The sequence below is a fragment of the Polypterus senegalus genome, chromosome 6 (genome assembly GCF_016835505.1).
Source record: "Polypterus senegalus isolate Bchr_013 chromosome 6, ASM1683550v1, whole genome shotgun sequence".
Taxonomy (NCBI): domain Eukaryota; kingdom Metazoa; phylum Chordata; class Cladistia; order Polypteriformes; family Polypteridae; genus Polypterus; species Polypterus senegalus.
In genome coordinates this window covers 122840052-122852243 of record NC_053159.1, presented here as the reverse complement: position 1 = coordinate 122852243, position 12192 = coordinate 122840052, and the positions used below count along the sequence as shown (strand labels likewise).

The window sequence follows — 12192 nt, the reverse complement described above, 5'->3', positions numbered from 1 at the left end:
AAGTCTCCTCTGTTCATTAACTGTAAGCTAATCTATACTAATAAAAGGCAAAGCCCTCACTGACTCACTCACTCATCACTATTCTAATTCTCCAACTTCCTGTGTAGGTAGAAGGCTGAAATTTGGCAGGCGCATTCCTTACAGCTTACTTACAAAAGTTAAGCAGGTTTCATTTCGGAATTCTACACATAACGGTCATAACAGTTGATAACGGTCGACAATGTCCGCCATGTTGAACTTTCTTATTTATGGCCCCATCTTCACGAAATTTGGTAGGCGGCTTTCCTGCGCTAACCAAAACTGATGTACGTACTTATTTCGGTGGTATGACACCACTGTCAGCTGCCATATTGAACTTTCCAACATCACTAATTCTCCAACTTTCCGTGTAGGTAGAAGGCTGAAATTTGGCAGGCTCATTCCTTACAGCTTACTTACAAAAGTTAAGCAGATTTCATTTCGAAATTCTAAGTGTAATGGTCATAACAGTCAACAACGTCCGCCATGTTGAACTTTCTTATTCATGGCCCCATCTTCACGAAATTTGGTAGGCGGCTTCCCTGCGCTAACCGAAACCAATGTACGTACTTATTTTGGTTGTATGACGCCAATGTCAGCCGCCATATTGAACTTTCCAACGTCACTAATTCTCCAACTTCCCATGTAGGTAGAAGGCTGAAATTTGGCAGGCTCATTCCTTACAGCTTACTTACAAAAGTTAAGCAGGTTTCATTTTGAAATTCTACGTGTAATGGTCATAACGGTCAACAAAGTCCGCCATGTTAAACTTTCTTATTTATGGCCCCATCTTCACAAAATTTGGTAGGCGGCTTCCCTGCGCTAACCGAATCCTACTTATATACATATATACATCCATAGCCTGCAGCTCGGTCACCGTGTGAGGCGGCGTTGGGTCCCCCATCCCAACGCCTCCCACGTTGTTGGCTGCCTGCCTATATAAGGCCGTCCGTCGCTCCAGTCTCTACATTCCCTTCCTTGCTTCGCCACGGGATTCACGTCTCCTTGCTGATAACTACAGCCTTTTTATTTAATCCACGGCTTCTCCGCTGTTTTATTGTTCATTTATTACGATTATAGTTATTGTGTAGGTATTTTAGACTTACTTTACATTGTTCAGGTACCCATTTCCTTTATCATTCCAACGCATTCCCCATTAACATGTCTATCGAGGTGATCACCATCGATCAAAGAACTGTCACTTATCGAGTGGTTTCCATGCCCGGAGATGGCACCTACCTTTTCCATTCTCTTTGTTACATATTGCACGGTCATATCAGGCTCACTCTTGATATCCGGAGGAACATTGTGTCTTATGTATTGAATGACTGGGACATGTGAGTTGATGGCTGCCGCTGAATTGTTCGGTTGTCGCTTTCAAGTGTACCAAATCATCTTAGATTGACAGGTGACGATTTCATGATGTTTATGAATGTTTAAACTCTCAAAAGCTGGATGTGAAGTTATCGATAAAACCGGTTATATACTTACAACGCTTGACAGATGCCGAATGTCTCTTCAACACAAGTCCTACAAATACTGTCATAATTGAAACAAACCATGAAACTCAAACCGATTATGACAGCAGCAATCCAAGCTGTGAGATTTGAAACAAGATTACTGTTCACATGGCCAACTGTACGTTGCATGCTCAAGAGTAAGCTCAGCGCACAGCTTGGTCATGTTACAACCGGAGGGCTGAACTCACAATGTGGTATACAAAGAGATACTTAACAAATAATTATTGGTATATTTTCCCTCAGTTTAAAAAGGTTTAATTTTCTTCTTAATAAAAATTTTAAGGCAGTACTTTGCTGCTGCGAAGTGCGGGTATTTTGCTAGTTATCAGATAAAAAGTAAGAAAATTTACCTTGTAAATGCAAGACACTCACTATACTGATGGATTTCTGCAACTGTCTAGTCCATTAAATATTTGCAATAAATAGGAGGATTTCTTGGTAGCACTGGCTGCAAGGCAGGAACCAACAATGAATGAGCACTACCAGTTCACCACAGGACATACTTGCATCAAGTAATACCGAGCCAATTTGGTATCACCAATCAGACTGACCTATGCAACTTTTGAATGTGAGATGAAACATGAGAAAGCATACATACGCAATGAGAGAACATAACATAACCGCACAGATGGGCGACTGTGTTTGAATTCAGACACAGGGTTCTGAGGTGAGGTGACCACTGCATAGCATTAATGTTGCCCAGGGTATTGGCAGAACATACAGTGCACACCAGAGAGTTTAACTGGGAGACAACTAAACAATGTGAAAATAAATGTAAAAGGCAACTGGTAACTGCTGTTGAACATTAACTTATATGTAGTAGTAACAAGGTGTCAGCTTGGTAGGTCTTTAGCCATGGAAAAATGGACAAAAAGTCACAATAATTATCAATGGTGTGATTTTATTAAAAAAAAAGAAGCAGGGATGATCAAAGGAAATATATATATTATCAAACAAATTAATTAAAATGATAATCTGTTGATTCAGAGAGCCTTTCTAAATGGATGCTCACTTTCTTACCTTCCAGTACTATCACAATGATCAGTGTCCGTATCTCCTGGCAATCTATTCTTTCATACGTCCCAAATACTTGGCCACATTGCCTGACATTCAAGTCAAGCTTATTGTCTGTGTATATAGTACAATGAAATTCAAACTTGCATGTCTCCTTATACAAGTGACAAAAATAAAATCTAAAAATAATCAAACTTAACATACAACATATACAGTGACATGCAAAAGTTTGGGCACCCTTGCTTAAAATATCTTACTGTGAATAGTTAAATGAACAGATGATGAACTCAACACCATTACAGTATATTATATAATTAGGGGGCTTCACCCACTGCTCGCTTTGCTTGCCAACCCTGCAGCCTGCCCTACACGCTAGCCTCTTTGTGATTCTGCCGCTCGCATATTGGGACGCGTATGTACAATTTAAACAGATTTTTATTTTTATGGGAATTGTTACATATGCATCAACGCAACATGATTGAATTCCACTTCTTTCTCTCTTTTAAATAAAATGATTTTTTCAAATGTTTGGCTCTGGGATTTGTTAATTGTCTTTGCAAAAGCTATTCTAATGGGAAACTGTAAATATTTTAATACAAATGGCATATCAAGATCTCCTTTGTTGTCTGTTATCCATGGAAGATGTACTACATTACCTTTCTTGGATACATCCTTCATTCAACAGTAATTCATGCGTTGTAAGACCAGACATTGTTAACAGTTGTGATATTCTTCGGGATATTGTAAGTTGTTGTTTTCATCTTCCGCACAATCACCACCAACTGTTTCTGCATAGTCTGTTGATACGCATTTAACCAATTTGCCGTGTAACCAATTAACATTTATGACGTTAATTCGTTTGACTTCCATGTTTCTCGGTGCTAGGATTGTGCGTGTACTCATTTTTTATGTTGATAACCCTTCATGTTGAAATTCTTCAATAAGATATGGACATAATACGTCTTCTAACATTATTCAAAGTTGTCCGTTTTACCTGCATTTTTATCACTCTTTAATTTGATATTGTTTTTTTATCAGTATGCTGCTGCTGGATTATGTGAATTTCCCCTTGGGATTAATAAAGTATCTATCTATCTATCCTCTTTAATTGGGAACTTAAAGTGAGGAAAACGTTAAAATGTATAAGAGATGAGAACGCAGGAAGTGTGTCTGACAAAAGCATTCACATGAATGAGAGTTGAGGTCTTGTTTGAGAGGAGGGCGTGACTTGAAAAAATGTCAAGGCAAAAGTCTTGTCTCGCGGGACTTGAAAAAAATCTCTCTTCCAAAAAGTCTTGTTGCGTCAAAGGGTTTTTTTTTTTTATAATAGAGAGATCTATACAGTACAATAAGAACTTGTGTTATGTATTTATACATTTGTTTGGTATGTTACAATACTTGAATTGAGTGACAGTTCAGTAACCTTACAGCTTGTGGGTAGAAGCTGTTCCTGAATCCACTGGGAAGACTGCAAATGGACTGGCACTGTATGCTAAAAGCAGCTGTACAGAATGGCTGCATCCTGCTTGCCTTTCGAAGGCAGTGAGGGTTGTGCATCAACAGAAAGCAGCTTGGTGCTGGTAATGTTCTGTGCCACCTTTTCCACCCTCTGCAGTGCTTTACAGACTTGAGCAATGCAGGGGCTGTACCAGGATGTTATATTGCCATTGAGAAGGCACTTTCTTGAACACCTGTAGAAGTTCATGAGAACAGATGGAGAAGCACTAACTGCCCTTGGACATCTGAGGAAGTAGAGGCACTAGTAAGCCTTTCTGACAAGAGCCAAAATGTGTTGTGCCCTTTACAGTTTGTCAGTTCTAGTCATTCCAAAAAATTTAAAGCTACTCAACATCTCAACCCCATCCCCTCAAATGCAAATATCAGTGTGGTCTGCTTTGATTTCCTGATGTCTATGACTGTTTCCTTGAGTTTGATAACTTTAAGCTGTAGATTGTTGTCTTGGCATCAAGTGAGCTGGAAAATGTCTTGTCTGTAAACAGGAAAAAAGGGTCTCACTGTTCTAAATTATGGAAGGTCAGTGTGGAGGATGTGATGCTGCCAGTCCACACATGCTAAGGTCTGTTGGTTATGAAGTCCAAAATCCAGTTTCAGCAGGTGAAACTAAGTCCTAAATTGAGAACTTGCTGGTCACATTTGATGTTACAACAATACAGACATGGTAGTTTTCAAGCAGTTTTTTACAGTCTCTAATTTCCACTTATGGTTTGCTTGCAGTGAGCATAGACCTCTAATGGTCTTTGGTGCCAATGCACCCCTGAATAGTCTTGGAAAGGCAGAGGATCCAAGCCATCATATTTCCTGTTTTCTTAGAAAGGCCATTATGGTCCCATAAGGGACTGTGCGCTACCACCTTTCTGCAAGGAGTTGACCTCTACAAGTCTTGTGACACCCATGTGCCATTTCAACTCCAGCAAATCTCTGCCAGCTGTACAGCCCTTTACCTGTAACAGCTAATAATATCCTGTTTTTTCCATTTTTGGTTTAATTCTATTATCTTGCTTTATGAATATCTCAGGGGCTGTACAGGTGAAATTAAATGTGTGAATAAGAGAAGACTCCAGATTATGTATCAAAACCATTATTTTGCTCAATTTCCAATTTCTAAAGATCTCTCCAGGCTTGTTTTCCGCTGGGTGCCCAGCCATACAGACAGGCTCTGGCTCCCACAGCCCTGCATTACATTAAATCAGGCATGGGAATGTGGAGCTGTGCTATTTTAACAGCATGTAAAACACCTAATATTTGAGTAGCTTAGGTCTGTGTGATCTCCAGTACCTCATAGCAATCGGATCAGTCAGGTTGGCTTTTGTGACGCAATGTCAAAAGAGAAAGTGTGAATATGAGACACATGAGGAGGAGTAAAAGCGCAGGAGGCACGCTGAGAGTTGCCTTCAAAGGAGGGAAATGTAAAAGCAGACAGGAGGTGAGCAGGCTGCCAGGAAATTAGAGTCGGAGAAGCAGGCTTCACAGGAACGTGCTTGACAGAGAGAACTCCAGTCAAGACAGGCTCAGACACACAAGGATACAGAGGAAAGAAGATGAAGGTACGACAACAAGCAAAAGATGCCAAATATTTTTAAATTTATACTATTACCTGTCTTTGGCAAGTCACATGGCTAGTCAATAACCTAACAAAAGCATTCTCATAATTTTCTGCACTAATATGCAACAGAGTAGAAATTAAATGTGGAAAGAGTCCATTTTTAATGGCAATTGAAGAAAAATCAACGTGTTTTTTTTTTTTTTAAAAACCTGTACTCCATGTTTTATTTTGCTAGAATCACACTGCATACTGAAGTGGTTTAATGAACATTATTCTGGAATATTCCGATGACCTGGTTGCTCTCACACTCCCTTCTTCCATTTCCCAAGGTTTAGGGCATCCTTAATGGTGAGACCAAAGGTCAGGTATAGGTTTCTAGTAACAGTAAAGGGTTCCAAACCTGTAAAGTGACAAGGAAGGACAGCAGGGCCTGAAAAAGGTTTCTCAATTTTCAGTGATATCCTGACCAGAAAAGAATATGTATTTCCTGTTTTACCTTATGATTTACCAATATTTGATAAGCAGCCTGTCCTAAAAAACAGTCTCTGTTACAGTTCTTAACCACAGCTTACACACTCTTCTCCATCTGTACAAATGTAAAAAAAGGAAAAAGGACAAAAATAATATACAAATATTTTAGACACATAATGTGAACCAGTGCAGCGTTTTCAGAATTTGTACAATAAGCATTTGTTTGGAGAATATATTTTTTTTATTTAATTCCTGGAAAAGTAGCCCAGTTGTGATCAGCCTGAATAAATTGCATTAAAGCTCTCCATCTTCAAAAGAAATGCAAGGAGTCATTTGTGAAGCCAGTGAAGTGACCCGGTACTGATGGAACACATCCTGGCATACTAGACCTTGAAGATCATGGCATTGGAGAGTGATGATGTGTAGTATGTTGGACAGATATAAAAGTAACAATTTCACTGTACTTTGTAAATGTCAGAATAACCTTGAAATTGAACATAAACCTCAGTGATGGAAACTGGCATGTGTTATTTAAGTTTCCTAGTAAGAAAAAGGCTGGAGTTCTATGTAGGGGCATAAAACAAACTGATAATTTAGACAGACTCACCTCTACACACTGCAGTGGCTTTGAAAACAGACTTTTTGATCAAAGTTGATCCTTCTTATGCTAAAGATTCTCAACAGGAGAAACCCAAGTTTACAAGCCCCTGTTGTGGTGCAGCCTTAAGCTGTAGTGGGAAACTTTGATGGTTTTATTTTTAGTGTTAATAACTATTTATTATATTTGGCCCTTTTAGGTACAATGAGTTTGGTCTTATGAGTGACATATTACAGAGACATCTAACACTAACAAGGGAAAAGAAAAAGATACCTGGATAAGTGTGATTAGGAAAAAGAGCATGACTAACCTGTATTGGAGTGGTCATATGTTATTAGATCCACAATAAATACCATGTTCAAACACATAGTTACTTCTAAGTTCACCTGATACCTGAGTACATGGCCCAATGTTCAAACTTTCAACTCAAGTAAAATGACTCACTGTTGGCAAATTCGTTTGGAACAAAAACCTGCAGGCACAGGGGTCCCCAGGACCTCTGCTCTACAGTAAGTTTTTATAATGTCATTGCCATAAAGGCATTTTTACGTAGGTACTCAACAATATGATTACTCATATCAACCCTGGAGCAATCAATTGGTAGTAAACACAGTGCACTATTGACTCTTGGGTTGTTTAGCACTTCCACCAAAAAGGACAGTCTTTTAAAGTATATGACAGTCAGTCAAAAGTATAGATTTTTATAATTAATTTGTTTACCAAAAATATTGTATGAGCTGTTTAGGAATGACAAGATATTTTTCTGCATAGCCCCCCTATTCGCATGAAATCAAAAGTATTTGGACATTTGACTGACAAGCTATTAAATACCCACGTGGGAACAGGTTCAACATTATTTCATTAAATATTAAGCATGTAAAAGGTCTGGAATTGATTCCAAGTATGGCTTTTGCATTTGGAAGCTGTCATTGTGAATTGTCAATATGAGGTCCAAAGAGTTGTCCATGCAAGTAAAAATTGCATCATTAGGCTGAAAAAACAAAGCAAACCCATCAGAGAAATAGCAGAAACATGAGGAGTGCTCAAATCAATTGTTTTGTACATTCTTAAAAACAAGGAATGGACTGGTGAGCTCAGCAACACAGGAAGGTCTTGAATGCCACAGAAGACAACTGTGCTGAACAATTACATAATTCTTTCCTTGGTAAAGAAGAACCCCTTCAAAAAACTTACCCTAAGCAAAAACACTCTCCGGGAGGAAGACCCATCACTGCCAAAGTCTGCAATCAAGAGAAGACTTCATGAAAGTAAAGACAGAGGGTTTACCACAAAATGCAAACCACTGGTAAACCTCAAACATAAGAAGGGTAGATTAGACTTTGCCAGAAAACATATTTAAAAAAAATTTGCGCAAATGAAACTTAAGATCAATATAAAACAGAATGTGGGAAAGAGAAGAGTATGGAGAAGATAATAAATGGCTCATGACCCAATGAATACCACATCATCTGTTGAACATGGTGGAAGCAGTGTTATGGCATGGGCATACATGACTGCTAAAGGAAGTCTGTCACAAATGTTTATTGATGATATGACTGCTGAAAGAAGTGTATAGGGATAGATAGATAGATACTTTATTAATCTCAAGGGGAAATTCTATCTGCTTAAATTCAGCCAAATACTGCAAAACTGATAGGACTGTGAGCCAAAACATACTACAAAGCAAACCAGGTGCTTTCAATGGAAAGTAGTGGAATATTCTTCAACAGTCAAGTCAATCAACTAACCTCAACTCAATTGGACATGTATTTCATTTATTGAAGACAAAGCTGAAATCAGAAAGTTCAACGAATAGGCAGCACCTGAAGAGAGCTGCAGTAAAGGCCTGGTAAATTATCACTAGGATGGAAACCCAGCACTTGGAGATGGCCATGGGTTCCAGATTTGAAGCAGTATATTGAAAAGGATCAATATATTCATGATTATGTTAGCTTGTCCAAACACTTCTGAGCCACTGAAAATAAATGGGGGGTGGCGGGGGAAGTTATGCTGGTGTGCGCATACATAAAAATGTCAGCTCTTGCAATATATTTGCCAAAACCCTTGAATTAAAGCTGAAAGTCTGTACTTCAATCACATCTTCATTGCTTTGTTTCAGATCCATTGTGGTGGTGTACACAGCCAAAGTTTTGAAAATTGTTTCACTGTCCAAATACTTATGGATCTGACTGTATGATGAAAAACAATGTTCAACGCATGATGTTTGTCTATTACTTTGACAACTATCATGGTGGCCAACTGGTTAGCATTGCTGGATTATAAAACCAGCATCCTGAGTAAATTTTGTACCCGACTGCTGTATATGTGGAGTTTTGCATGTTCTCACTGTATCTGTATGGGTGTTTATACAGGAAGGTACTCCAATGTTATTCATACATCTCAAAGATTTGCATGTTATGTAAATCTGAATTCTAAAGTGGCCTCATATGAATGTTGGTGCGTGTATTTCGCTTATCCTTATGAAACAACATATTTTATCGTTCACCTTTGAGATTCTAAAAGACTTAGTAGGACATACCAGGTGCAGATCTTTCAGTAACTTTATATAATAAAGCCAATTCTGTACAGCTAATCATCTATCTTCACACATTTAAATTTCTTTGAATACCTTAGACTAATACTTTATTTGCTACAAATTTGTATCAGCATGACCTTTTGTTTTCCTCTTTATTCTTTTTCCTTTTAATACTTTTTAGGTAACAATTATGTCTCCCTGTACATGACAGTAACAACCTATATACTTTTAAAAAAATTGAATTAAACTTCCAATCAGGTAGCTCAGGTATTACAAAATAGACTAAAATGTAATTTTGAACATTACAATGTTTGATAATATAAAATGGTAAAGGCATTCAAAATACTGAAATGGATATAATACTTTCTTTAAGTAAATACCTAACTCTAAAACTGGACATCAGCCTAATGGAAAATAAATACTTAAATTATAGACAATATTTTTTAACCAACTTACAAAGAATCTTCAATTAAAACAAAAAAACATAACAGAAAACACTTTAGCATTCAAAGCTGCACAAAGCACAGTGGTTTGTTTAAAGCTTTCTTGAAATGATAAATGTATCCTTTTTCATAACACTATGTGTTTCTCTGGAGCTGTAATATAAATGTAAGAGTCAAAAATATTAATCGCACCAAATAGGAATATGATTAAACCAAAATCAGATATCCTGAAAGGTGAGTACTTTCGTGTTTTTTTTTAAAGAATACTAATTTTCAGATGATACTAGTGAATAGCCACGTCATTATTGAAAAACATAACTAATCTGTGACTTCATTATTAACAGCACTGATGATATTTACTATTAGTCTGTTGCCCCATATATTTATTTTTCTAGGTAATTAAGATGTCAGACATGATATAAGGTTATTATAATGCATTACAAGAAGAAATTAATGGTAGTATTGAAAATAAGTAATTTTCCTCCCCTTGGAAGGCTTCCAGCTTCAATCTTCCCTTAAGATGAAGGGAAAAAAAAATCAGACTGAAAAGAATTAAATTAAAAATGAATTCACTTTACTAAAGGTTTGATAAAACTTTGGAAAGGGGTATAAAAATATGTACACTGTCATATGCACAATGTACTCTATATACAGAAAGCTCTTAAAATGAATATATATATACACTATGTATTCATTAAAAAGGAATAAAAACAGCTTCATCTGAAGATTTATTTCAAGGTTCTTGAGTTGCAGTTTCACTGCTCTTTTTCCTGATGCCTCTTCTCTGGAGATAACGTTTCCGAGCATCCATTATAGATCTGTCATCATTCCTTTTCTGCAGTTTCCCCCAGGCTCCCTCCTGTGAATCAGCTGCAAAGTAAAATATATTACTTTGGGTGATACAACATTAATTATTTCTTTGTTCACTAGAGATGTATAAGACATATGAGGCACATCATGTTGATTACCATTAGACTTCTAAAGTCTGGAGCTCACTCCACTTTTATTGAAACAGTGCGTTTATGATGAATTTACATAGCTGTAAATGGGACCAATGTAGCTGTTTTTACTAATAACTTACTTAATTGCCAATTGGTATTGTTGCCACCTTAAACAAAAAAGAAAAAAGTTAACAAAGAAGCTAACTAAAATAATAGAAATTTAGTAGGCTGCACTGCATTTGTTACAGCTTTGGACTGTAAACCACAGAGATTCTACATCAGTTCTGATAATTTATGTACTTTATAACATAGTCCTGAGTGAACTGCTTCATTTGAAAGGACTTACACAGTGTAAAAAATTAACATCTGACACTGAAGATAAAGCAAGGTCAAGCTACACTAGTGAAGTGACTGATATTTCACTAAGAAATCTACTGGAATGTAAACTTGCATTCACAAAGAGTCCCCAGTATCCTAAATTATGAACTTTGTTCTTCATTAACATCATTTAACACTATCCAAAGTAAGTATACATCTATTGCAAATTTATTACATTGTTTCAAATTTATTACATTGTAAGCTGTATGGGGAGAATAAACATCTTTTTTCAGGAAGAAAAAATCATCTAGTAGTGTATAAAAAAAGCCTTATAAGAAAAGCACTTTTATTATTACTTACCTGAATCTTTCCTTTCTGGAATTTCCAATTTCACCTCATCTTCTTCTGCCATTTCATGCCTGGCTACATTACTCAGGTCATAAACATCAATCTCATGCAGCTTAGGCAGTAAGTCCTTGACCCATTCATAGCGGATAGGGCACACAATGCGTACAAAAACTTTGGAGGTCACTATCACCTCATGAAAGATAATCCAGTCCAGCTGGAATTCCTGCTCAAACAGCTAGAAGAAAATATTGATTTCAGTTGAAGATGCACAATTCTTTGACTGAATGCAGGAATACTATGCTAATAAGATGCACAACAGAATCAGTTTGTAATAATTGAAAAAAAAGAGGAAAAAAAAACCTGAAAATATTTGTTATGTAGAGTAACTTAGCATTCCCATAACCAGTATTTCTATAAATTAACAGACACATAATTTCAGCACATAAACTATAAATCTTAGGTTGATACCAGCTTTGTTTAAAATATACTCAATATAATTTTTAAAAACCACAACATTACAATGTCATGCTACTCTAACAAACAAATGTTGTTGTAAGAAGGAAATGAGAGCAAAATATTATTTTGATTAGTCAAGATTTCAGGATGTAATCTAAGGGAAGGAAATGTGACTGTAATTTTTTACAAGTAAGTTTTTGTGTTTCTGCTGCTTAATAATGCAATTACACCTTCCTCCTTTAAATTTAAAAAACATACAAATGGAAAACAGTATTATATTAACCTGAACACAATAACGTCAAAACAATTTGTTATTTATCTCTTACTGTAGATGATGGATGAATGTGAACCACTGATCCATGGCCATCCATTGTGCAGAAGACCTTGCCAGCAGATCTGTTAATAATGACACAATTAAAGATATTTGTAGAAAATCAGTTCAGCACACACTTAATTACATTAAAC

The 12192-nt window shown here is 36.7% G+C and overlaps 1 protein-coding gene across 3 annotated transcripts in view; it reads right to left on the bottom strand.

The window, feature by feature from the left end:
* Positions 1–10216: 10216 nt before the first annotated feature.
* The window catches only part of dhx40 (DEAH (Asp-Glu-Ala-His) box polypeptide 40), a 38624-nt gene continuing 36648 nt past the window's right edge, over positions 10217–12192 (bottom strand). For 2 of the 3 annotated variants that reach the window (XM_039757009.1, XM_039757007.1), the window contains exons 16-19: positions 12054–12123; positions 11284–11506; positions 10746–10772; positions 10217–10534 (exon numbers count right to left, since the gene is read on the bottom strand). In XM_039757009.1, coding sequence (XP_039612943.1) covers positions 10398–10534; positions 10746–10772; positions 11284–11506; positions 12054–12123 — 457 coding nt within the window. In that variant the 3' untranslated portion in view covers positions 10217–10397. The remainder of the gene's footprint in view (positions 10535–10745; positions 10773–11283; positions 11507–12053; positions 12124–12192) is intronic. The other variant, XM_039757008.1, reaches the window with a different exon arrangement.